Raw genomic sequence first — 27,604 nt, 5'->3', positions numbered from 1 at the left:
TCCATGACCTTGTAATGGGTTCCAGCACTATTATGTTAAAATATTATTTTAAAAAATTCTTTAGATGGTCTTGCTGTCAGAAAATTTATTTGCATTTTATTACATACAGCAATAGAAGGGGGGAAAAAAGAGAGAGACAGATTTCATGTAAACTTTGCGCAGGAATCTCAATTAATCCGGAGAAAAACTGTGTTTATGACATACCTATTTTCCTTAAACATTATACTCTCCATTCCTAAAACTGTGCAAGGGGGGGATTCTTATTTTCTTTTCTGGTGGTTTCAGGATTCTTATATTAGATTTCTTGCATGTACTTCAGCATATTAGACATCCAGATTTTGGATTTTGCATTATACAGTCAAAAGTCGTTAATCCGGACTCGTCGGGACTTCGGCGATTCCGGATAATAGATCATCAGTTTAAATCTCTTAAGATGGCATGCAGAAATTCTAAAATTAAAAATATGAAACTGTAATTTATGAAATAAAGAACAATTATGATCTAAAGGGTATCAAAATTTACAAAAAAAAAAAAAAAAAAGAGCTTAATATTTATTTGTTTACTTTATTAAACATTTCTTTCAATGTAAGTTGTTTAAATTGCTTCATTTTATATGATAATACTTTCTCTTTAATTCTATAAACAGACATAATTTCTTGTTCAGTTACAAAGTTCCGCTGTTCAAGTCCCGTAATTGCTGTGCCGTGAATACCGACTAACTTGTCAATCGAAATTTTTTCGTTTTTACTAACCTCTCTGTCACCTTCTTCATGTCTTTATCCATTTTTTGCAGCAATTCCACTTTTTGTTTGATGGACATTGAAACATACTTTCGTTTTCTAGATCCTTTGGGAGCTCCAGCATCGGAAATTCTATTTGACATAATCGAAAGTTCAAGTTTACTTTTATAAAATTGCTCTTACAGTCTGCAAAAAATAATAAGCCAGATCCAATTCAAAGATTAAGGAACAACGCAATCATAAACATTAACTGAAATAAATAATTAGATAATTTTAACTTATACCGTCTGTTACACATAAAACAGCGCAAGCGAAAACGTATTCTGCGCTTGCGCACACGCGCAGTCGTAAAAGGTCTTACGCGCACGCATAAACGCCTATGCGCATGTGTCAACGCGGCGCATGCGCAGAAAGTTTTTAGCTTTGAGGTCCGGATTATGGGTGTCCGAATTAACGACTTTTGACTTTGGGACATATGCATACCAAAAAATCCACAATACAGTTTACTTTTAATAAAAAAATTCAAACAAACTCAATTTAAATAAAACGAACAAAGCTTACTAACTGGCTGAGAGAGAGTTTAATTTTTACTATAATTAAAGTTTTAGTCAATAAGAAAAATGCAATACCAGATAGGTCAAATGGACTGCTGGGTGCTGAATTATTTATGCTAGTACCAGGTGAGGGAACACTGATTCCTGAAGACACTGATAATGAACTTGACAAAGCTGTGCTGCTTGGTGAAGGAGTTGTAAAACCTTGAGGGGAAAAACTGACATTTTGAGGCATAGCTGTATCAGTTACTTGTGGAGAAAAAGCAGTCAGCATAGGATGGCCTGGAGGATATTCACTATGCCTTGGTACCAGAACAGGAGGCAATACTAAAAATGAAACAGATAAGTTTAAAGTATGAAGCAAATTAACATTTAGCCTTGGAATATTTGCATCTAGTTCATTAATGTATAACAACAAAACTAATGTCATATGGCATAAAATATTAACACTAACTTCAATTTCTATATGAAATTGCAAGTACAATAATAGCAATAATACTTTTCTTGGATAATCAATCTATATCACAAAACTTTGAAAATAACACTAATTAACAAAAAAATTCGCAAAAACTTTTTACAAGAAAAGTCTAACTTTGGGGAAGAGGGGTGTATACAAGCAGTTGTGTTTCTTGTTTAAGGAAAATTTTAAAACCAAAATTCACTTGTATTTGTTACTAAAATGTTATCTATACAAAAAACTAACTGATGAACTCCTGCCCTCATACAATTGTTTTTTCTCTGAATAGCCGTCCTAAAACTTTCTGAAGAATGCATAGCTTAATAAGAAATAAGGCAGTAAAACATACCAAAAGCTATAATCACATACCTACTTAAAATGCACAATATAGTTATTACAAATAATCTGCAAAACTTACCAGCTATTTATAAACTACTTTGCTTAGCTCCATCTACTCATAAGATACCCAACTCAATATAACTGAATTCACCATACACTTATGTTAAGATACAGCATAAGAAAAACATCTTGCCATGGTCATTTCAAATTATAAACTATTCATATATTTTGTTGAGGAACTAATACTTTCAAATCCACATGAAATTCTTACAACACCATAAGAATTTTATCAGTCATCAGAGAACTGTCACTATAAGAATTTTATATTGTGTATTTTTATTTTCATCTGAGATTAGAAGTCGTAACAAAAACCATCATCAGCAAGCTTTTGAATGTTCAACTTATAAGAGTTCATTTTTGCACTTTCTGAACAAATGTTAAATGTTTAGAATTCTTTTTTAACATGCTGGCTTTGAAAGAGGGCAAAAATGTACAAGAAAAAAATGTAAAACCATTTTCGATTCTATACAGCTGAAGATAGGTCCTAGAATATTTAAAGTAACAGAAAGGCAGTTTTCCTATTGCCCAAAATTCTTTATGATTTGTAGCATGTAAATGTTATGCTTCCCAAAACTGTGTCGTTTCTTAAATTTAAAAAAAAAAAAAAAAAAAAAAAAACTCAAGCTACCAAAGTGCTTTACCAAAAGTTTATTTACTTGGCCTGTAATGGACTAACTACAGCAGATATTTTCAATTACTTAGTTATGTATTCACAGAAATTATTACCATTCTTTTTAATAAGATGTGATTCTGATATTTTAAACATTAACAAAAACATGCCTAAAGCATTAACGAGTGGTTGGAGTGTGACGTCAACGAACCTGGCTTCGAACGCTTGACAGATGACGAAATTGTGAAGAAAGCAAGGGAAGAGACCGAGAATGAAGTACAGCGAAGTGAAGGTGAAGAAGAGCCCACTGTGCAGATGCGGAAGACTCACGAAGCGGCTTTGCAACAAGTTGACGGACTGCTGAGCTACTTGGAAGAACAAGACGACGGGGAGTTGGCTGAGAAACTTATGCTACGAAAAATGCAATCTCGGATCAAGAGAAAATGCTTCCAAAGCAAGAAGCAAACACGAATGACTGATTTCTTCAAAAAGGTGTAGTTTTACAGTTATGCTTCTGTAATTACATAATACATTACAGTATTAAAACAGTACATATGTATTAATTTTTTCATGTATCCTTGACGCCTCTCGTAAGTACAAAGCACTTTTCTCTTTTCATTAACAAATTGCATTTTAGGTTAGTTTTGAGCGATATACTAAAATATTAAGCGTTAGTTAAACATTTCCTGCTCTTAATTTTACATTTTATTGTACATAAAACGATTTTTCAAAGTTGGAATCACTGTTTTCTGTTTCGCTATACCCGTTTTTAGCTTTTTTCAGATTATCCGCGATTTTTGTCGTCCGCGGCGGCTGCACCACCCAATTCCACGGATAATTGGGAGTGTACTGTATGCCTCATGTTTCTTAACGCGAAACTTTAAGGCTCTCTTAGTTTGGCCAATGTAAATTAAGCCACACTGGCAAGGAATCCTGTAAATACCCCAGGAATTCATATCCGGAATGGGGTTCTTGAGTATGGAACTCGGTATTTTATTGATGGGAGAATAAACAACGCAAAAGTTAAATTTCTGTAAAATACATGCAACTTTATAGCTAATTGATGGAAAGAAGGAAATGACAACAGAATGTTTATGATCTCCTAAAACAAAAGTGTGAATTTTGATATGTTGAGATGATAATTTTTGAACTGCTTGATTAATAATGGTAGGTGAAAAGCTCCTGTCGATAGCTATTGCTTATAAATAATTTAGTTCTTCATCAAGGGATAGTTTGGAAGAGCAAACTTAAAGAGCATAGGAATAAAATCAAGCTAACTTTTCTTTCATCGGATGATATGATTTGAAGTGCGGTGGAAGGCAAACCGATGAAGGTTAACGGTAAACCGTAGTACTGAAGTTGAATGTGTTACGTGTGACCAGAATGTAAAAAAAAAACTGCAAGTCCCATACCGGGAAGTTTAAAGTTTCAAACAATTCTGATTCATAATAATGCATGTAGATATCAGCCAGGATGGGACTGAGGGGGCTTCCCATGGCTAGTCCATCAATTTGCTTGTAATTATTTATTTTGAAAAACAAAATGCTTTGGTTCGCATTAAGGAACATGAAGCATACGCTAGAAAAAAGGAAACCCAGAAGTCTTCTGTGGCCCAGCATTGTTGGTCCAAAAATCACATTTTCAATTTTTCTGCAGCCAAAATTACATATATATATATATATAAACCACATACACTTGCATTGGTGGAACTGGATTTTCTAGAAACATTTCACATTCAAAAAAATCTTTCTGTTCTAGTTAACGACCCTAATTCCAATCCATCTTTGCCTTCACCCTTTAAAGAAATTTTGTTTTAGTCTTGGTTTCATCAACAGATGGCATCAGTAGCTTATCTCCTGTACATGCTTTCTTGTCTAATCATTACATCTTATCTCAATCGTTTGCACTTTTGCAACTGAAGATAATGGTTTGGTAACTAGTCCTGTGAAAATTCAAAAATATTATGCTGATTTTTGTTGTTTGACTTCTAAATTAACAGTTGAAGTTATGTCAACTTGTGTGGCCTCCAACCATCCAGCAAATGCCGCCTCTGAACTCGCTTCTGATTGGTTAACGCATTAGTGTGGATGCAGTTTAAGGCTTGTTTTGTACTAAATTATCTAACTTAACTGGGAAAGGCTTTCATCTATAATCCAGTATATATGCATTACATCATAATACCATTTCAAATTATATTTGAAAGATTATAAAAAATTACCAGGACTTTCCACCCTCTTGTAATGGTAAGGATTTATGCAAACTTCTTTCTGTTTTGCTGAGAATGGATATTCACAAAATTCCAGAGGTTTCAATTCATGATGAGACTGTAAATCTGGCCACCTCCAAACACGGCAATAAATTACATGAGGTAAACCTTTACGATGAGACACCTAAAGATGAAAACAAGTTTTGAATCAAAAATAAATAATTTCTTTGACAACACATAGTGAGATAAAGCTAAATGAAAATTTACTTTTTATTAAAAATGCATCAGTCTAGATACAATGCCAGTCTGATAGATTAAAAAAGTTACTACAAACTTAAATACAAATGGCATATTTAAAGCTTATATAGTACTATTCCATTTTGAGGACCGTAAAAAATTGCAGCAAACATGTATGCGCAAAAGCGGCAAATCTAGCAAACGCGCCCATTTAAAACAGCGCGCTAAATCTAGTGTACGCGCTGATTTCAGATTCAACAAACTGAAAAGTGTTTCCGCGTTTATAGCGGACAACGGAAATTCTCGTTCCCTGGCTAATAGCCCATTCAGGCTAATGCCCTTTTGGGTATAAAAAGAAGAGAACTCAATAATTTAAATTGAGTTTGAATAGTCATTTAAAAGTGTAGAAAGAATTGGTGGCCAAGATACAGACTGGTGCATTAAAGTGGTTTGAAGTATCTTCCTCTGACAAACATTATGGACACACTCAAGAATATGATTAACATCATCTCTGCTAACGCAGCTGCACAAAGGACCTGAAGCAAGTCCATATAGCTTCAAACAGGTCTTAAAATAACCATGTCCAGTCAAAAATTGCGTTTGTTTAAAATTTTGTCGAAATTTGATTAACCTTTATTCTCTGAAAAACTATAGGAAAAAAAAAAAAACTTTGTTGACGCAGGATATTCTCTGTTCTAAATATAGATTGTTTCGTTTCTATAGAAGAGCTTCTTGTGAGAATGAATGCTGAGATATAATTCATTCTGAAAAATTTTGTTAACGTTTTTGGATCTACAAAAAAGAAGACTGCAATAAATCTCTTTTAAAGTATCACTACTCATTAATAATTTTACATGAGAAACCGCTTAACATCAATATTGTTGCTCTGCTTCTTTCCTTGAAGTACCCATTTATAAATATAAACATTTACTTTATCCATAATAATAGCTATAAAAACACTGAAAATTAATAGCAAAAAGAGGTACTATTCTGTTTTGAGGGCCGTAAAAAAATTGCAGTGAAAATGTATGCGCAAAAGCGACAAATCTAGCAAACGCGGCCATTTAAACAGCGCGCCAAATCCAGCGTACGCGCTGATTTCAGATTGCGTAAGTTTATATAGTTCTATATTTCTTAAGATGCCATTGAAATATTAGTTTAATTTTAAATCCTTTTTTGATGTCCTATGGATTTTACAATTTGGGAATTGCCCATGACGAAAAGTCTGCAATAGAATTTTGGGTAAAGTGCAGAATCACCCACTGTTTGACGCATTTTTAAGAATTGCACATACTCGGTGTCCATGTACACATCGGCCTATTTTAACTTTAAAAAAAAAATCCCAGAATTGCACAAAAATGGCATTGCGCACACTCTTGACTTTATCTAAGTACACATCAACCTATTTTCACTTAAAAAGTAAAAGAAAGTTGACAAAAATCCAATTGTTTTTACCCTTGTAAAAAGCGGCAAACAAATAAGTGGGCAATTCTGAACTTTACCGAGAATTTTTTCAAAGAAAAGGCATCATTCATTATAGAAAATTACGTTTGATCAACCAACGAGATGAAACTATGCTTTAGCGATAACTCGGTAGCAAAATAGCGATGCAGGCATCCATTCAGTTATCTTTAGCAATTTTTATATAAATTATAATATTGATTTGAAATAGTTATTTACTCCTATTCTTCCATTCAATCATGTTTAGCCTTTTTTATATAAATTATAATAATAAAAAAGTATTATATGAAAATAACCTTTCATCTAAATTAAAACATCAATCTTAGATAGTTATTTACTATTATACTTCCTTTCTTGCGTTAGGGTAGCCCCAATTATTTTTGGTATCAACAATAGTTTGGCGATTTTTTATGGCCCTCATAACCGAATAGTACCGCTTATATTAACCTACTTCAAGTCAAGCAAAATAATTTTAACAGAAAATTTTGATAGAATCAGATTGTTTTCAATGTTTAGAATATAACAGCTATGCTATTTTATGAGGAAATTTAAACAAATGCACAATAAATTCCAACAAATAACAAAGACACTTTATTGACATTAATTACACCTAACCAGGTTTCTTAAAAGTCTGAATTATTATTAAGTTTTCAGATTGAATTACCCAAAACTTAAAGGTGCATAGAATACAGACATTTACAAGATTTCTGTATGAAATGCTACATCTTTCAACCCTTTCATTAAATGACTAGTTTTATATGTAGGGATAATATCTAAAGGCTACATATACTATTCCATGCTTCATAAATAAGTTCTTGTATTTTAAATTAAATATATAACTAGCTAAATTCAATCGATATCCTCTCTGACAAAGAATTTCAAATTTGTTTAACCCCTTGGCAACGAATTTAAAAAAATACCCCGTTTCCTATCCAACTCTATAAAATATGTCATAAATAAGGTAAATTTAGCATTTGAGGTTTTTTTTGATAAATGGTTTTTCAAGCCAGAGACAGGGAAACACATGTCCCGACCGTAGCTAATAGGTGTGGTACATATGTCCCACACATAATGATCGACTTACTATGCACACCTATTCAAGAAAACTTTATTATATGAAATAGATTTTACATCGTATAATACAGAGTTGCATAACCAAACATTACACATTGGGCAACTTATATTTGCTCTTTTTTCTATGTTCATTTATGTGCATCGAGCACGGCGTCATCTTGATTTTCCAGCTACTGGAAGATGATCCCCGACATTCAAGAGATTTCTAAGTACTTTTTAACCCAGCAGCAATTTTTAAGCTTTTAGTGGCTTATTAGTAGTCAAATGGCAGTCAAACTACATTTTAGGCATTCATTTCATCCTACCCTCATTTGAGCGCTGGAAGACGTGACAGCAGCATGCGACTTCAAATTTATGCTTTTTTCTACAATATTGCTCTTGCCATCTCCAGCTTATGATTCAACTGACTCCTAGAACTGTATTTACGCAAGGCTCACTCATTGCTTATCACGAGAACTTTTTTCTCTCAATAATGAATTTTACTATATGCCAGGAAAAATATGCCTTTCCACACGTCACTACACACAGGATGTGGCTGTCCCAGCCTAGAAGCCTGTTAAGTGCCTAGCACCTGAGCCTTTAGATGTTCTACATGACTCTGATTTTGTTGTAAAAATCTCATCAGTTCAGTCTATTCCCACAAAACAAAAAATTCACGACACAGAAATTTCAAAACAAATATGTTATTCCATCTTCTAGCGAATATCATATACAGTTTTGCTACAGTTAGATTTAACCTCTCACCATCTTTCTTGTCACCTGACCATTTAACCTTTCATATACAAGCTTGTGATGGTGATTACATTTAGGCAATCTTTTCTAAAAGCAATCTTCATAATACCTCAAAAAGGTTGGTATCATGATGTATCCCTTTAAATGTGGACAATCAAAATTGGAAAAATTTTCCCCTATTTAATTTCAAGAATTATATCAGGAAGAAAAAAAAAAAAAAAAAAAAAAAAAAAAAATAGAAAATTATAATTTAAAAAAATACTATATATTCAGTATAGTATTATTTGAATTATATCCATTATTTTTTATGCATATATTTGATATACATAAAAAATAATAGATCACAGTCACATTTTGCAACATTTTTCAAATTATAGCAGAAAAAAATATAATCAAAATGGCTCATTTTAAAGCTAAATAAAATAAACTACATACAAGAAAACAATATCATTTTGGATGTATGAATTTAAAATTTTGGAACATGAACCTAAACAACCTAAAAGAACCTTCAATGCTGTCTAAATCAGGCTGAGCTAAAAGAACTTAGGACAAAGCTGGCGAATACTGACAAAATAAAGAAGTCGCCAAGCAGACTTTATTGGCGACAACACACAGTATACACACAAAAAATATTAACAAATGTTAGTTCTAAGGATTTTTTATTTTGAAGGCATAAACATTTTAATATCGTTTAAAATTGTGTAAAAATGGAATAAACAAAGATAATAAATTTGTAAAACGAAATTAATTTAAGAATTTACTATGCTTTCATGGCACAGCATCCTGATTTGCCAGTTCATATCGTGTGATTCCAAGTAACAGCATCCTGATTTGCCAGTTCATATCGCGTGATTCCAAGTAACAGCATCCTGATTTGCCAGTTCATATCGCGTGATTCCAAGTAACAGCATCCTGATTTGCCAGTTCATATCGCGTGATTCCAAGTAACAGCATCCTGATTTGCCAGTTCATATCGCGTGATTCCAAGTAATCTCATCTCACGTACACTAAGCTACAAAAATCTAATTCTCTCATTAATTTCAAGTTAAATCTTAATATGGAACAGAAGTTTAAATGCAGGAATCATTTTTATTCATATGAATAGCTTACTAAAAATTATGTAAAACTGCAGTGCTTTACTTCGCTAGTGCATTCACATTAGAATTGATGAATTTAACAATTTACTTTGCTTTTTCTGTATTTTTGCCTTCGGATGAGCGGTGTGATTGCATCTTAATAGACATGACTATGGTGAATGGCCGTAGGGCATAAAATTGAACTATCTGGTAAAAACTCTATGCAATTTTATGCCAGTATTGAAAGAAACAATCAATCTGATAAGAAATGGCTGCGACTTGTTTTGAAAATGAGGCGTAAAAGGTTACCAGCGAGGATATTCCGTTTGGCATCGGTTGTACCATTTACGGCGACTTTATTACTTGCGCCGGCAAAATGGAAAAGTACCCAATTTTGTATGTGGTTTGGAATGGAATCAAAGTTTCATTTCGTGCAAAGATCACACACGAATAATATTCCAAAGTATATAGTTTGCAATAATATCATTGTAACTATCTTGTAATAAATTAATTTGTAATATAGATATTTGTTTGTGATGTAGTTTGACACCAAAATAATGCCTATTGTTACTTATTTTGACCCACTTTTAATTGCCACATGCCAGCACATAATGTGCCACTGAAGAAGTAATTTTTCCTCATAAAATTCTATGCTTAAAAGGCTTAGTAATCAATGTGGTACACATAATAATCTTTTATTGCCTCTTTTAAATCATACTTCTTATAATAATTAAGTCGGCATATGGGTACAATCTATTTCTATGACACAACATTAACTATCAATATATAACCTCACATAACCGGCAGGGAAACCGTTAAAGTAATCATTCCAACCTATTGTGGTACTATGGTTGATTTCTAACCTGTTGGCAAAATTCAACCAACATCAGTTCTTCCCACAGCAGATAAAACAAATGGCACTGAGTAAAGAAAGACACGAGTCTTCAAACCATGTTTAGGTTCTCAATCCCTTTTTTTTTTTTTTTCCCCCAAAGCAAGAATGTATGTAATAACACCATGTAGCAGCTTGATGAAGTTAAGAACAAAGTCCATTGCTATGAATTATTCCTCTGCACTGAAAGAATCTTATGGCAGCCTCTTCGACATCATTGTATTAAAAAACTGGCGAATTATGGCTAAAAAATAACGAGTGATGATATTTCAAACGAGAATTAGAATTTGTGAGCTACAACACTTCAAGCATAAATAAAAAAATACTCAAAATAATGAGTACCAATATTTCAAACGAAAACTAGAAATCTCAACCACCGATTTTCAAATGTCAAGTTCTCGAGCCACAATATTTGGCATGTTGTTGTAGCATTGTTTCCTTCTCATTTTTAGCTGACACCACTCTAATGGAATATTACTCAAATAATGAAAGTATCAAGTCAAGCTATAAGAATAAGAGAAAGTTGGGAGAAATAAGTTCCAAATCGCGTTTACAGGTGCATGTTCGGAAATCGGGAAAGTTGCCAACTCTGTGTTTGAAACTAAATAATATGATTTTAATCTACATAGCAGCTTAAAGCAGAATAAAAAGGGAGACTCACCTGCAATCGGCCATCAAGAGAGCGTGGAATGGTGACACATTTGCTCGGTTGTCCAGGACAGCTCAAAGCTTTTTCCAGTTCCTCTATAGCACCTTTCTTTTTCTTCAGCTTCTTAACTAAAGAATCCACAGCCTTTTCTGCCCACTTTTCTTCTTCATCACCCTGTTTCCAACCAAGGAGCTTTTTTACAGCAGGACTCGTAAAAGAGAACAGACTGTTCAATGAAGTCATGGCGAGATGAAAAACCTGAAATAATTTTAAATTAAAAAGAAATATTAGAATAAAGAGAAAGATTAATGTAAGTTAGGCATTTACTATACTTTGAAAACAGAAAGTACTTTTATTTTAATACAAAAACCTTCAATAAGAGGATGTGCATTAAATGACTGGCCTTTGTTAAAATTTTGGTACAACTCTGATATACACCCTAATTTCACCAAATGTGGCGATATGTGTTCTGCACTGGTTTTTGGCGCGATTGCGTGTTCTATGGCAACCCTGTTGACATTGAAAAATCTTTCCCTGGAGCTCGTTGGTTCGCCTCTGTGTCTGAGAAGATGGGAGTTGTTGAATTGAAGTTCAGCAAAAGGAAATATGATTGTGGCTATCCTGTTGGGGGTAGTGGGTATTTGGAAGTGTGGAAAGAGGGTCTGGGAGATTATTTTTAATGGCAGTGCATGATAGAAGTAGGGATTTGTGATTTTATTTATTTGTGAACCATAGTATAAATTTTCTGGATAGTGTGTCTGGCTGTCATGTAAATACGATAGTGATTACGTGGCAGCATGTTAAAGGCGGTATGAAATTTATATTTCTGCTATTCGAAAACGCATTAATTCATAGTAAGTGCATTTTATTTTATCCTTGTTCTTATTTTGTAGAATGTTATGTTCATTGGTTCTTTAGTATGAATTTCTGTCATTATTGTTGTTTTTTTAAATTGTTTGAAATTTATTTTAGTTTATTTTGTTGTTTAGTGTCTAGACTGTAAAATTCGTAGATGTTTTTTAAAGTTGAAACAGAACGCTGTGTACATGATATTATTTGAAATTTATTGTTGTTATGTTATTAAAGCGAGGAGTGCGTAGATCGTAGATTCCTTCCTTGTCTAAATTGTGCAATTCGTAGAATTTTTTTTAAGTTTAAACAGGATGCTGTGTACATGGTATTCTTTGAAATTTCTTGTTGTTATGTTAATTTATTAAAGCGAGGTGTGCGTAGTTTGTAGATTCGTTCGTTGCCTACATTGTGCAATTCGTAGATGTTTTTTTTTAAGTTAAAACATGTCGCTGTGTACATGGATTCTTGTCAAATATTTTTGATTAGAAACTTTACGATTTTGCTATCTAAATTTTTTGTTTTTGTTTCGGATTTTTAGCTAAATTGTGTGTTCAAAACGTAGTTTTTGCAGACATTTTAGGCTAAAAGTTCAAAATGTAGAAAAAAAATTTAGATAGTAATATGGCAGCGTGAAGTTTCTCGCCAAAAATATTTGGCGACTTGAGGGCGCATATCAGAGTAGTTCCAAAATTTTTACACAGAAAATATACACCAGATAATCAAAGTATAACCTACATATTTCAGCTAATTAGTTCCCAAGTTCCAGCAAGATAATCTAAGCATTTGCACTAGGTAATTTAGTTCCAAAGTTCCAGTAGGATAATCTAAGCATTTGCATTAGGTAGTTAAGTAATGAGATATATTCCACAAGAGAAAAAGAGGAAAAATGTGGTCATGTCGTTCAATAACAACATCATCCGCATGTTCTACGTTTACAATGGAGTCGATAGCAGATATTCCGCTGAAAGTGATTTTTCGAATTTAGAAATTTATGGCTATTGCGAGATTTTAAAAAATACGTTAGGAAATGATTTCTCTTTCCTTGATGTCAACAAGAATATTCACGGAAATTGTTATTCAAGAAAAAATATGCGAACAATATTTGTTTCAAAGTAATGCCCGATAGCACAGTACTTATAACAAGCTGTGTTAAGGCTGAAATGAAGAAATCAATTATGAAACATCTGTACAAATTTCTACAGAAAACGAGGTAAGATTTATAAATTTTTCTTATGTGTGAAACATTATTAATACTGATAAGAATTACCAGTATTAATAATGCTTTTATTAAGAATATTATGTGTATACGAGTTAATTGAAAACTATGTCCAAGACCTTGAATAATGTTTTCCAAACTTTTAAATGTGAGTGTAATAATAGTATATTTATAGTTCATGAACAGTTGTTCTAAATTACTGAAATAGCCAAATTTGTGAAAGATCTGTTTATCTGCAAGAACATAAATACAAAGCCAATTTTCTCTCATTAATATTAATTAGTGTCATAGAATATTTTATGCAGCTAAAATTTTATTAATTTCATCAGGATAATTTTAATATTTTAGCTGGGTAAAAGTATAGTTTAGGGTACCCCTTGGCGAAACTTGGCAATTTTTTGGAGGTACATGAATACCGAGTTTGTGCAATTATTTGACTCGTTATTTTGGCTTGCGAAGCGGCGATTTTTGGCCAAAAATAACAAGACAAACAATTGCACAAACTCGGTATCCATGTATACGACTTATTTTCACTTAAAAAAAAAAAATCCCCGAGTTGCACAAAAATGGCATTGCGCACTTCTTTGACTTTATTCATGTACATGTCAACCTATTTTCACTTAAAAAAAGAAATCCCAGCATTGCACAAACTTGCACTGCGCACTCCCTTTACTTTGTCCATGTACACATCGATATATTTTCACTTAAAAAGTCAAAGGAGCACCAAATTCTATAATATAGGCAAACAAAAAACACATAATCTCAATAAAATACATTTTAAACCAAACAATAAAATAACATATAAAAAGAAAAACATGTTATACATTTAAGCATTACCAAAGCAAATATTCACTTACCATGATTTTCGAGTTCGCTTCGTACACCCAGAGCCACGTAAAAATCAAAATATCAATCATACTCAAATGACTTTTTTCAAACCAGGTACTCCTTCTGATCGAACGCTTCACATAGTGACCATCTGAACCTTTCTTCCTACAAACCCATTCAAATCCAACGGTTTTTATGTTCGACTAGACACATATCCTTCCTACATACAGGACACTTATAATGGCTACTAAGTACACCTTCATTTACACACCAGTCAATTAAAGTTCTTTTCACTTTCGCTCCAAATTGTACAGAAACTTCGAATTAATCTTACTACATTCGGCCATTCTACCGTCTAAAGAATCAAACCAACACACACCACAAAAACGCTTACAAAACATCCCATGATTCAAAATTTCCCAGAATCATGCACCCGATTACATCACAATAGGGTTTCCATAACATTCCACTACTCAGGCTACCATAAATGAAACAACAACTTGGCGATAAATCAAACAACAACTTCGCCATAATACAAGGGGTACCCTTAAAGTATATACTCTACCCTTTAGCTGTTGTAATCGATTTTTAATGAATACACATATATAGAATTATACTTGTCTATTTCCTATGGTAGATCTTTTCAATAAATACACTTGAAAATCTTTTTGAGCTACATGATTTAAAAAAAAAAAAAAAAATTCTGCACACATAAATTATGTAACTTACAAGATTAAAAATAACTTCAAATTTATTTTTTGAATATTTAAAATGTATATAGTACTTTATTATTTATTACTATAAAATGAAGAAAAATGCACTATGAAAAATTATTAGTTTTACAGCTAGTACTGCAGTGAACTCAGTTGCACAAATTTTGCTTTTTGACATTTACATTATAGTACACAAAATGTGTTAATTTGCAGTTTATATTATTGATAGGATAATAGCCAGTTGCTAAAAGTTAAATTTTAAGTTGTATAAAATTATATATTAATTTTGAACTGCGCAGAACATTGGTATCGTTAATCTTACATGATTTAAGGGCTAACTTACAGTGCTCTGGAAATTTGACTATTACAATTTTCAGAAACCAACTATTTACATTTACTGTTCTGCTTGTTAAGCTGATAAAATTATGACTTAATATTTATAGTAACTTTCTTTTCAGTGTAGAAGAGCAACCTATGTAAACATGATTTTATGTTCAAAATCGTAAAAACAACCTTGTATTTAGCGTAAGTATAATGAAACACTCAATCGATTTCGAGGGCAGCTAAAGGTCCCTCCTCATCAGGAGAAAGAAATATCTAGAAAGAAGGAGAAGGAGTCTCAGAAACACGTGGTCCTTATCAGCATTGCACGTGGTTATAACTGGATTTTTAATCAGAGTTGCACTGGTATTATTTTATGTATTCATTTTTACATTTTTTATAAATGAATTAATTATCAGATCAAGGAAAGAATTCATAAATAAATATTAAGAATCAAAACATGGTAAAGCAGCGAACAAAGTATGATGAAGATAACAATAATATATAAGAGTTACCAAAATTATACTAACCAAATGAATGGTTAATTAATGGATGAAATAATAAAGTTGAAATGCAAATTTCATAACTAATTAAAAATAAATAAAGTTTCTAAATTTCCAACACATTTACCACAGCAAAAACTTATTTGTTTACATTAGCAGTTCTTACATTACGTGACCTCCGATGTCACCGGAATGTATCTCATTACTGAAGTGCAAACACAGAAGCAAATTTTAATAGGGGAAAAACAGTAAATAAACCAATATATTTACTACTAAATTTTCGGTTAATCTTCATTCTATGGTACCCCTTGGTTTTTTTTTCTGAAAAAAATCGCCAAGAGGTGTTGTTGTTCGCCAAATTTGGCAGCCCACAGCACAAAGTAGGTTTTTCGGGAACGCTAATTTTGGTAAACTACTGGTTACCATGATAGCTTCCTGATTTTTAAGTGAAAATAGATCAATGTGTACATGGACAAAGATAAGGCAGTGCGCAATGCCTAGTTTGTGCAATTTTCCGATTTTTTTTAAAAGGAAAAATAGGTCGATGTGTACATGGATACTGAGTTTATGTAAGTCATCGACTTTTTATTTTTGGTTTTGTGTAGTGACCATCTTGAAATTTTGCCTTCCCATCTTTGAACATGGCATCAAAAAAGAAAGATTTCCCAAGGGGTACTGTACGATAAATTTTTACCACATTTTCTTTGCTAAAATTAAATATTCTATTTCAATATTAAACTCGGTATGATAACAATAGGAAAATATTATAGCGGTCTCAAGACAAAAATGGTCTCTACCTCTGATCTTTTGAAAGTGTTTTACATTATATGTTCTATGTAAGCTGGTCTGATGTTTATTAATTTTATAGCTTGAAAGTATTCTACAAGTGAAATAATTAAGAGCTCAAATACCATATTTTCTAGGAAAATTAAGTAAATATATTACCATTTATATTAAAACATACTGTGTAACAGTAACATATATTTGAAGTTTAGAAACAGGTAATATATTATATATATATTTCAAAAATGCTAAGCTCCGTATCCAAGAGTCATGGAGTGTTATTTAACAAACCCTATTAAAGATGATATAATAAAGTTTCTGACAGGAAGAAATAACAGTGAAATTTTATATAAAAATTAAGAGCTTTGCTTATAACAAACTTAAATCAAAAGAAAATTCATGACAATATTTGTTCAGTAAAGATTTATTATTATAATATCCTTATTCTCTAAACGTACACACGATTTTAATAGAACTAATAAAAAGTATTTCATGTTTACAGATATTTTTAATTAAGATGTATTTTTGATAAAAGACAGTTTTAAATTACTTTAGTAATAAAATTATACAACATAGTTATTATAAAAATGTTCGCAAGTGAAGTACATACTAATAAAACAAAATTTCAAACATTCAGTGCATACACATATGAGTAATACTTATGAGTCATTGTTGTTTCCACTATTATTGCCATTCACATCCGAAATACCTGCACATGTTTATTGTGTCATTTTTATAAATCACTACAGTTTTAATAAAATTACTCTGCTTTATTTTTGAATATTTCTTATATATATAACGATGCCTTATCATGAAAAAAGAGTTGCGTAACACACATCGTTATATCAACACATGGTTAATACTAGATTTTCTCTTGTCAGGTACTTCCATAAAGATTATTTCAAACACTTCTAGAAATATTTAAAACAAATTTCGCATTAAAACAACGTAAGCCAATGTATGTCAAAAGTTACATCACATCTGTTAGATAAACTCACTTATATCCTTCGACCTTTTTTTTTTTTCATTTCATTAAAAACGTAGTTCAACGTAAGAAATGGCTGTGTAACAGCTTTTAAAAGGATTATGAAAACAAATCAAAAGTTCTCATTTAAATATATAAGTTGATAAACCCTTTAATCACGAAATCTGAAAAACCTTAAGCCTATTAAATGGATACGATTACTCACGCTTTCAGAACAAGGGTAATATTGTTAGCCTCTCCTTTTTTTATCGCTCAGTATACGATAGATTAACAATGCATTTCCAAATTCACAAAAAGAAACAATGAAAAAGTTCACGTGACAAAAAATGAGTTTAATTACATGATTCAGTAAAATATGAGAAAGGAATATAACATTAAAAAATTAAAGACAAAAATTTACACAATTTTTTACAATACCTAAGTCAAAACAGCGTCTACCATCCTCATTGGCGTCAGACTGACTGGAGTTTTTCTTCTCGGTCTCGGGTCATTTTGTGGTTGCTGCCATTGTACGTCATTGAAAGATGAATAATTACACATTTATATGAAGTACGTAATAACAAATGGCTATTAATTGTTTCCAACGGCAGTGTGCGACATTATTTAATTATCTTCTGAAATACTTTCTTTAGTGTTTTCAATGCGATTATTACGAACTAACCGCATTTTCCTATTACAAGTCATCATCAATTATACTTACAGAAGAGATATTTCATTTTTGTTAAGGTTTGCGCATTTTAATTTTGTATTCTTCTGCCTTGTGTTAGCCCCATGGAAAACAGTGCACCTTCTGAAATGTAGAATTGATCATCTAGGAAATTATCGGAAACTCTCATTTCCCAAACATTCAGGAAATATAATATTTTTTACTATATCAAACCAAAAGTGCACTCATGATTTAAGGGCAAGCCGAAGATCTGTTTCTGCCTTTTGCATTCTATAACATTATTCCTTTTTTCCCCCCCTGATACACTAAATGTGAATTGCAGCAAACTCTTTCATGACGATGGACTTACGCATTCGAACCCAATGCAATAAGGTTCAAAATCTATAAGGAGCTGAATTAAATAAGTAATGATAAGCTTGCATTGAAATGTTTAATTACTACAAAAAGGCTACAGTAAGAAAATAGGTACTTTCTTGCTTATCCGCACTCCCCTCCAAACATTTGCTAACTCATACAAGGTTGCTGAATTTAATAAAATGGTTCTTTTTGTTCATTACCACTCATGGATACTGTGCTGTTTGTATGTAATAGAAAATAGAAGCATTTAATAAGAAATTTTACAGGTAAAAATGAATATCTATGTAACCGGCATTTATATTTTTACAGTCAATGTATAATACTGTTCAGCGAAGTGAAAAAATATTTTGATAAGTAAAGATGGAGTTTAGAAGTGAAAGCTGCAGATTGAAATTTCGTAAATTTTTTCCCCTCTAAATTGCAAAAAATTAAGCTGATTCTCTATTAATTTGTGTTACTTCCCACATGCCATGATTGTTTCAACATGGCATGACTTCATGGTATTGCCACTACTTTGAGACATGGTATCAAGTAGTGCAACTACCATTGGAAACTGGATCCGATATTCGATGTGGCAAAGTTTGAGTTCAAGTTTCGAATTAGCTACGAAATTAGCGTTACGAAAGTCATATGATATGAATTAATCTAGAAACAGCGCAGCCCAGAAAAATTTTGATGCGCTGAAGCTGCTAGGAGGAAGATATATAAAATTTAAATAGCAATTGATAATTTAGTAATTTATTAGACATTTGCTTTCTTATTTTATATTATACACCTACATACTCTCACACATTTATGCGTTCAGTATGTTTCTGATAAAACATTTCATTTTGAACTGCTAAATGAAATTACTTCAATATTAGATTCAGAGTACCTAATAAATTACATAGAGACTAAATTTACTAAATTTATGGAAATAATCTAGTATATATAGTCTATGTAATCTATGTATTCTATCTAATATATAGACTAAAATTTCGTAGAATAATAAATTATACATTAGAATGCAAAGCCCTTTTGTAGCTACATTCATATCTAAGCTGTGTAATCGAGAATGTGTCGTAGGTGTAAACATAGGATTTTGCATTGGAGTAATCCATCAGTTTTACTCCGAAAGGTTATTTAAAAGGTAGATTCCGCGCATCGATTGCAAAATGCCGAAAGTGAAAAGTAATAAAAAGTATCGTCAACATGAGGAGGTCCAAAAACAAGGTATACGATTCAACACCACACTTGGCCAACACGTGTTAAAAAATCCTTTAATTATTAACAGCATGTTGGAAAAAGCAGCTTTGAGATCCACAGATGTAGTGTTGGAAGTTGGTCCCGGTACTGGAAACATGACTGTGAAAATGTTAGAAAAAGTGAAAAAAGTTATAGCATGTGAAATAGATGTTCGTCTTGTTGCTGAGCTGCAGAAACGAGTACAAGGTACTCCTATGCAACATAAGTTACAGATAATTGTCGGAGATGTACTAAAGACTGATCTCCCTTTCTTTGATATATGTGTTGCTAATTTACCGTATCAAATATCTTCACCGTTTGTTTTCAAATTATTGCTTCATCGACCGTTCTTTAGATGTGCTATTTTGATGTTTCAGAAGGAATTTGCTGATCGTCTTGTAGCGAAACCTGGCAGTAAGGTGTATTGTCGTTTGTCTGTTAACACTCAGTTACTTGCTCGAGTTGATATCCTTATGAAAGTTGGGAAAAATAATTTTCGACCGCCTCCAAAAGTGGAATCCTCTGTTGTACGATTAGAACCTCGAAATCCGCCACCACCAGTTAATTTCAAAGAGTGGGATGGATTACTTCGTGTGTTGTTTGTTCGAAAGAATAAAACTATCAGCGCGGCTTTTAAGCAAACTTCTGTTTTAGAAATGATGGAAAAAAACTATATGACATATTGTTCATTAAAAAATATTGATGTCCCAAAAGATCTTGATATTAAGGCAAAAATAGAAAGTGTCTTAAATACAAATAATTTCGATAAAATGAGACCACGGACTATGGATGTTGATGATTTCTTGTTATTGATGCATGAATTTAATTCTAATGGTTTACATTTTTCATAATTATGTAAATAAATATATTACTGAAAGATATGAATGTTTGCCTTTTCTGTTATTCTTAGTATAAAACTGCAGTATTTTATATGAATCCTATCGCTTTTGAATGAGTTGCATAGAATTTACAGGAATTTCTTGACTAGGAGAATTTCTTGTATTTGAATGAGTTACTGTCTTACTGTCTTGGAAATATAACTTGTATTTGTTCACAACTCATATCCGTTATGGGACAATGATGTGCATGATATAACTAAAATATAGAGAAAAAGGGGGCTAGACTGGAGATTACAGTCCATTCGCCAAGTGAAGCTAAATCGCACCAAATCTGGTAACCTCTTGGCTTAAATACGAATCGATGCTTTCTGATCATTTATTGCTCATTTACTGGTTATTACAATTTCTTAAATTTCGTGATAAAACACTTTACTCCATTTTGCTACTGTCTTAAAAATGGGGTACAGCTTGAGTATAGGACCCCCATTGGCGATTTCTGGCTTGGCACACTTTTTGGACAGTTATTTTTCTGGTAACCCAGCAAATTATAGAATACTCCACTTCGGCAACCCTTTTGCATTCCTGCGTGAAAGTGTCATTTTCTTCGAAGGAGCAAAATATTGATTCAACAAATTTCTCAAAATTGTAAGGGACATAAATTGGGCAGAGTATAGGATTTCTTTGTAAATTTACCATGATTTTGTAAACTTTACTAAATTTCCAGCATTCTTTTATTTTTAATTTAAACATGTATTCTGAACTCCTGTTTTCAGTTTTATAACTTAAAACTTCACTTTCAATATTGCTGCTTAAAATATGCCTCCATGTACTTGTGTATTTTCAAACTTTTCTTTACTTTTAATTCAAACATGCATTCTTAACTCCTATTTTCATATTTTGAATTTAAACATGTATTCTGAGCTCCTATTTTCAATTTTACAGCTTGTAATTTGTATTTTCAGTATAACTGCTAAAAATATGTTGTTATTTATTTATTTTCAGTTTCACTGTTTAAATATATATTCTAAATTTGTATTTAAAATTTTTCTTGTTAAAATGTGCATTCTAACATCTGTTTTCAATTTTAACTGCTTTTACAAGGCTAAACTTGTATTTTCAATACTATTACTTAAAATGTGCCCCTACTTACTTATGTACCTTCAAATTTGCTGTTTAAACATATATTCTAAAATTTTTTTCTGGTTAAAAGGTGCTTTCAAACTTGTGTTTTCCATTTTAACGGCTTTTCGATGGCTTTTCATTCAAACATTTCTGGTCACCAAGCCAAAAAATCGTCAGTGGGGTCCTATACTCAAGCTGTTCCAAAAATGGTATATGATATTATGAAAACTATTAATATTGTTGAGCCTATAAACTACATAGTTATTAACTTTCAAATACTTTAGGTAAAGTGCAGTATCGCTTACTTATTTGTTTGGCACTTTTTACAAGAGTAAGAAGAATTGGATTTTTGTCAATTTTCTTTGACTTTTTAAATGAAAATAGGTCAATATGTACATGGATAAAGTCAAGGGAGTGCGCAATGCCATTTTTGTGCAATTCTGGGATTTTTTTTTAAGTGAAAATTGGTCGATGTGTACATGAATACCAAGTATGTGCAATTCTTAAAAATGAGCCAAGCAGTGGGTGATTCTGCACTTCCCCCTTTTTCATTGTTTTCTTGAAGTCCTGTTTTAGATATTTTTGCATGTTTACGTGATCTATTTTTTGCATTTTTACAGAATTAATTCAAATTCGCAACCATCTAATATGGCGATATGACGAGTTAGCGATTCTCTAAAATGCACGAAAACAACCGATTTCGCGACTTGGCAGTTTTTTTAAAACGCTCCACACTGGACTGTAATATCCAGTTTTACCAAAAAGAATATTAACGATAACCCCATAGAGGCTTGCCCAAAGCAAAATGGGCTGAAACATGTAAATGTTGATTTCAGAACTATAAAGGGGGATGCATTATTTTCATGCATAAATAGAAATGATTATTCAGAACAATCCATGAAAGAATTTACTCTTGTCTAATGTAAGGTTTGTGTGTATGTGTATATTTTATATTTGTACATAAAATATAATTTGGTGTGCTTTCTTGTTAATGCAGATACTGAATAAAAATTTCTTTCATAATGACTGAAATTCATGCATTGCAAACTAAGAAATAAGTTTGCCAATTTCGATGATTAAGCTAGGTGTCTGCATTAAAAAGAAAGTACTTTAAATAAATATGTTATTGAATTTAAAAAATATATACTACGTGATATATGCTTAATTTCTGACCTATTTCCTGCAGTGCATTTTTAAATAACTGAAAGCTTGGAAGTACTTCCATCGAAAATTCAGTAAATGTAGACACTACAAAAATTTGAACAATAGTGCTAAGTTGGAAATTTTGTGAAGGCATTTTGCTTCTGTAGCAGCTATTCCATCTAGTGGCTTATGTTTTCAAAGTTCTTAATGTTCACTCTATTCTGCATATCACTTTGTTATACTTTGAATATTAAATTAGAATTAAACTTTAATTTCCAATAATAAATAGGTAGAATTAGTTTATTTTTGGAAGTTGTTGTGGAATGAGTGTTTGTAGTGGTTGAATGCGCATTGCGAATTAAAAACATATTAATCGGGAGAGATTGCATATACCAAGCTATAAAACACTACAATTAGTATATGTATCCAGTTAGTGAAACTGAGCTGGCAGCATCTAGATATGAAATTGTTCAAAAGTGTTTAGCTAATTGATGTACATGAAATTTTATTTAAATGATAAATTAAACATTTAAGTAATGCATATAGTAAAATTCTAAATCCCATGAAAGGCACTCTCTGTTAATATATAATTTTGTCTCTGACAATTTGCAGTAAATATCCATTTTTTTTTTTTTTTTTTTTTATTATTATTATTATTATTATTATTATGCTTTTTTAGGATAAGATCACTTACTAAAAATGAAATATGTATAATTATTTCTTAGAAAAATATATGCATTTTAAATGCAAAAGTTTTAGCTTTTTTTAAAAAACTAAAAAAAGTGGAATTATATTTGATTAATATTGCATGTTTTAAATTGTATTATTTTTATACCTATTTGTTTAATACTAAGAGCTAAGTTTAAAAAAAAATCACCACAAAATACCTCAGTAACTTTTCTAAATACTCTTTTTCAGAATGTACTTTCTTTTAAATTCTTTATTATCATTTTTTAAAACTTTAAAATTCCCCTAGAAGTTGCGGTTTTCCCAACTGGTGTTACTAAATGAGTTTTTAGCGAACAAAACCTGAAATACCACCAATGGTTTCCACTGGAATTACCAGTGATTTCTTTGTGAAAAACAGTGCATTGGACATATTCTTCTATGGAGGTGGCTTATATGTAGTAATATTAATGTTATAACAACAGTAATTGTGGTTAGAATATAGTCAGAATTCTGGATTTTTTACTTTTTTCAAATCTGGAAATTTCACATTTGAGAAATTGTTGTATGCATACATAACCTTTGTTGTTTGTGGCAAGGAGTGCCAGATTACGCCTGCCGTTGGCAACAGCCTTGAGTACCATTCAGGTGACAGTGCGATTTAGCTTAGTTCTGCCCTCAATTTTGATGAACACCTGGGGAGGTATGGGTCTGAGGGTCTACCACTTCTCTACCCTTCGACCAAACCACACAAGAGGCCTTTCCGCTCACCACATATTAAGATTACCGACACTGTACCTTTACAAACATCTATGCCTTCTCTAGGATTTGAACACGGGCACTTTCGCATGGCAGTCCGGCAACACTAACCACTATACCAGTTGGGTGGCATATAACCTTTGTTATGTACTGTTATGCAAATTGTCTATACCATGTTCATGGTATAGGCAATTAATCTTTAAGAGCAGTTATCTTGAAAATCAATGCATGAGATTAATTTTTATAGATGTAAAGGTAGCACAGATTATAAAATTCCATTAAAAATATTTTGAAATATGTTTTGAAAGAGATGTATAGAATGTGTTGATTATGAACAAAAGATAAGTTTTCCTTAAAGAACTCCCTTTTAATCAAATTTAATTGTATGAATCCTATTCTATGTTGTTAAACAACTACTTTCATTGTTGTTATGAAGTTAACAGATAATTAGCCAAGAAATCAGAAAATATCAAATGTTTGTCGTTTGTCTTATGTTGAAAAAAAAAAAAAAAAAACTGATGTAAACTTTTGGGCTGATACATTGAAGCTAAAATAAGTAGAAAAACAGAAATACATAGTTTTGGCGAAGCTGATTAAATTTGCTTTAATCTGCATCCATGGACCTACTGCTAATTATGCGGGTAATATTATGAGAGAATGTGAACATCCTTGAACACTGTGAAAATAATTCTTATTAAATAATAGCTGTGAAATTTATTCTTATTAACTGAAAACACATGTGTAATTTTGGATCAGAAAATCCTTTTCAGGGCCCTGTTGATATAGAATTTATTTATACAGAGTTCGTACAGTTCTTAAAAGTACTTTACCTAGGTTTTTTGGAAACAATTTTTGGTCCTTAATTTTACTCATCTGACTTTTCTGTGTATTTTTTACGACTGCCATTTTAAGTGTGAATTAACATTATGGAGAAATATTTTTCAATTCACTGGCAAATATATATTTAATGAGTTAGCATTTGAATTGTTTCCTACTTCTTGACAGGGCATGAGGAACACAGAGACCTACTTCCATTAAAACATTAACATTTCAAAATTATTTCTTTTTCTAGAATGAAGTGTTTACAAAATATTACATTGAAAACATCCTTTCCCTATTTGAGATATGATTTCTTTTATTATGTTGTAATAAATTTGGTGATTTATCAACATTTTGGTTATAATCTGGATATTTGTGAATTTTTTAACCTTTTTTTTAACAACCATAATAAAATTGATAAATATCATTAAAGTGATAATATATTAAAACTGTAATTAAAAAAGATAACATTAAAATAGAAAATTTTTATTTTCCCATCATGAATTTTAAAATAACATTACTTTCCATTTTGGCAACTTGGGGATATTTTGATTCTTAAAAATAAATAAGGTAGCAAATGCTATGAAACAGTTTCTGAAGCACTTCTTAGCAAAAGTTGCTTTAGTTATTTTTAAATTAATTACATTTTTCTTCTTTTATATTTTTTCATTGAGTCCCCCCCCCTTGTAGGTAGGGTTGATGAAGTGTGGCATAGAATTGAAACAGCATGGAATGAGTTGGCTGTTTCTGTCATCCAAGCCCAGTTCGATTCCATGCCTAACCGGGTAAGGGCCGTTTTGGCTGGCAGTTGTTTCTACTAATTTCGCACCCCTGTAAACCACCAAACTGCTTACAAATTTAATCATTTTGTCTTCATGCTATACTGTTTACGTACAATAAATATCTTTTTTTGTATTGGCTTTCCTTCGATGGTGCCAGTGTTACTTCCTCAAAGTTAGAACATTTAAGGAATTTTAAAGCTTTGCAAATTTAAGATTTTACTCATGAAAGAATCCATCTGCAAAAACTCACTGGGACGTTTAATAAAAATTTTCAATCATCTTGCCCTGAGGGTTCGGATAATTAAGTTAGATTAATTCGAAGAAATAAGTTTAGTTGAAATGCAGCAAAAAATGTGTATAATTTAATAGGCCGTATAAGGAAGTCGTGTGGTGTCCGCATTAGATTTTTCCATCAAAATTTCTAAATGCTCTTCTAAGATACTGCATTTTCATCTGTTAAGGCAATATCAGTTCTTGAAATTAGTTTAGTAGTATTTTTTCATTCAATAGTTCGTTTTGATTTTAATTTTTCAAAATTTTCATCAGAAGCCATGTTTTTTATACTTTAAGGAATGTTACATTTAAAGCGAAAGTTATAAAAGTGGAATATTCCCCTGTAATTCTCTTGAAAAGGTGGAACAATTTTAATTCTTAATCCCTGATAATAGGAATGCCACACTAAGCACAGTCTATGAAATATATGAGGCAGTAACTTTTATCATCTGACACCACAAATTTCTAGAATAAAAAATCAGTAATACTCATCAACTTATTGCTAAAATTCTGGTTTTTTTTTTGGAATTATCGCGACAACCATGGTAAAGTCGCCAAATTTTCGAAGTCGTCAAATTGTGGCAACCATGCACATAACGATTCCTCAGGTAACCATGTCGTTTACTGTAAATTAGAATAAGCAACACCGCTATTTTCGTACATGCTACAGCATGTACAGCTAAAGGCAAACTGCGATATTTTTTTGTCTTCAGCTGAATTTTGAAATATGCGCGTGTTGGATTTGTCAGCAAACGAAGAAAATTCTGTGAAATTTTTGCAGGAATTTTGCAACAAATGTGGGAATGTTCAGATTCGCATTTGATGATATACTATTTTGGAAAACAATCTTTTTAGAAATGCAACGTGAAAAAGTATAACGAACACCTCAACATTCGAAGCGGTAATTGATTCGAGAATAATCGTCTGCCATTTACTACAGCAGTCAGATTCGGGTAAGATTGTAGTAGACTGGAATAATTCTATGCGGGAGATAACGCAGACCAAAGAAGAAACAAAAGCTATTTGTAAGTCCTTTTATACATTGTTTTTCGGGATAAATATATAACTGAAATTAAAATATGTATGTACACCTTGACCAAAATAAAAAAAAAGGACAGATCTATGTTTCCCGTTCTGCTGTTTCATCGATTGTCGAAATTTAACTTGCGTTTTCCATGTCTCGAAAGCGCGACTTAAGATATATATTAGATTTATATATAGCATTGTTCTAACAAGTATTTTGACAGTGATGAAAATCTTCATTAGGCCTTTCTGCCATTACTCCACTTTCAGTTTCAAAATGCTCCATTTTCACTGCTTAAGTTTAACGTTTGTTGTGAGAACTGCTACTCTGTTGATTCTTTTTCAAAATTATTAGCCCAAAGGGTGTTAGCCCAGAAAGGCTATTAATTTCATTTTGGCATTTTGCGTCGATTCACTTTTGAAATTGTTGAAAATAGAATGCTCAAGTGATCTCTGGGCGATTGTATTCATCTTTTTCCCATCGGGCCTTGCGATAAATTTTTATGTAAACAAATATTGAGAATTCGAAATGTAACAGATATTTATTGCTTACTAGGTTAATTTATTCTTCATTCTTTTTCTCGGATTATGTGATTAATTATAATTGGATTACATTTCAGTCTAATATGGTAGACATGTGCG

The 27,604-nt window shown here is 31.8% G+C and overlaps 2 protein-coding genes across 2 annotated transcripts in view; one reads left to right on the top strand and one right to left on the bottom strand.

Annotated features, from left to right (window-relative positions):
• The window catches only part of Mad (mothers against decapentaplegic homolog 1), a 41,301-nt gene extending 23,521 nt beyond the window's left edge, over positions 1-17,780 (bottom strand). Inside the window, exons 1-4 of the mRNA XM_035375263.2 lie at positions 17,706-17,780; positions 11,100-11,345; positions 4,979-5,150; positions 1,370-1,621 (exon numbers count right to left, since the gene is read on the bottom strand). Coding sequence (XP_035231154.1) covers positions 1,370-1,621; positions 4,979-5,150; positions 11,100-11,330 — 655 coding nt within the window. The 5' untranslated portion in view covers positions 11,331-11,345; positions 17,706-17,780. The remainder of the gene's footprint in view (positions 1-1,369; positions 1,622-4,978; positions 5,151-11,099; positions 11,346-17,705) is intronic.
• A 1,567-nt stretch (positions 17,781-19,347) lies between these two features.
• On the top strand, positions 19,348-20,415 carry LOC118203020 (putative dimethyladenosine transferase). The gene has a single exon (XM_035375262.2). The coding sequence runs from the start codon at positions 19,467-19,469 to the stop codon at positions 20,385-20,387; it is 921 nt and encodes a 306-aa protein (XP_035231153.1). The 5' UTR covers positions 19,348-19,466; the 3' UTR covers positions 20,388-20,415.
• The last annotated feature ends 7,189 nt before the right edge of the window (positions 20,416-27,604 follow it).

The sequence above is a fragment of the Stegodyphus dumicola genome, chromosome 2 (assembly GCF_044657685.1).
Source record: "Stegodyphus dumicola isolate Sdum_Otavi_A_Nest chromosome 2, ASM4465768v1".
Classification (NCBI taxonomy): Eukaryota; Metazoa; Arthropoda; class Arachnida; order Araneae; family Eresidae; genus Stegodyphus; species Stegodyphus dumicola.
The sequence above is the reverse complement of the archived record's forward strand: the minus strand, read 5'-3'. Positions and strand labels throughout refer to the sequence as shown.

Coding starts and splice junctions, on each gene's coding strand:
- LOC118203020 (XM_035375262.2), top strand. CDS start 19,467: ATGCCGAAAGTGAAAAGTAATAAAAAGTATCGTCAACATGAGGAGGTC.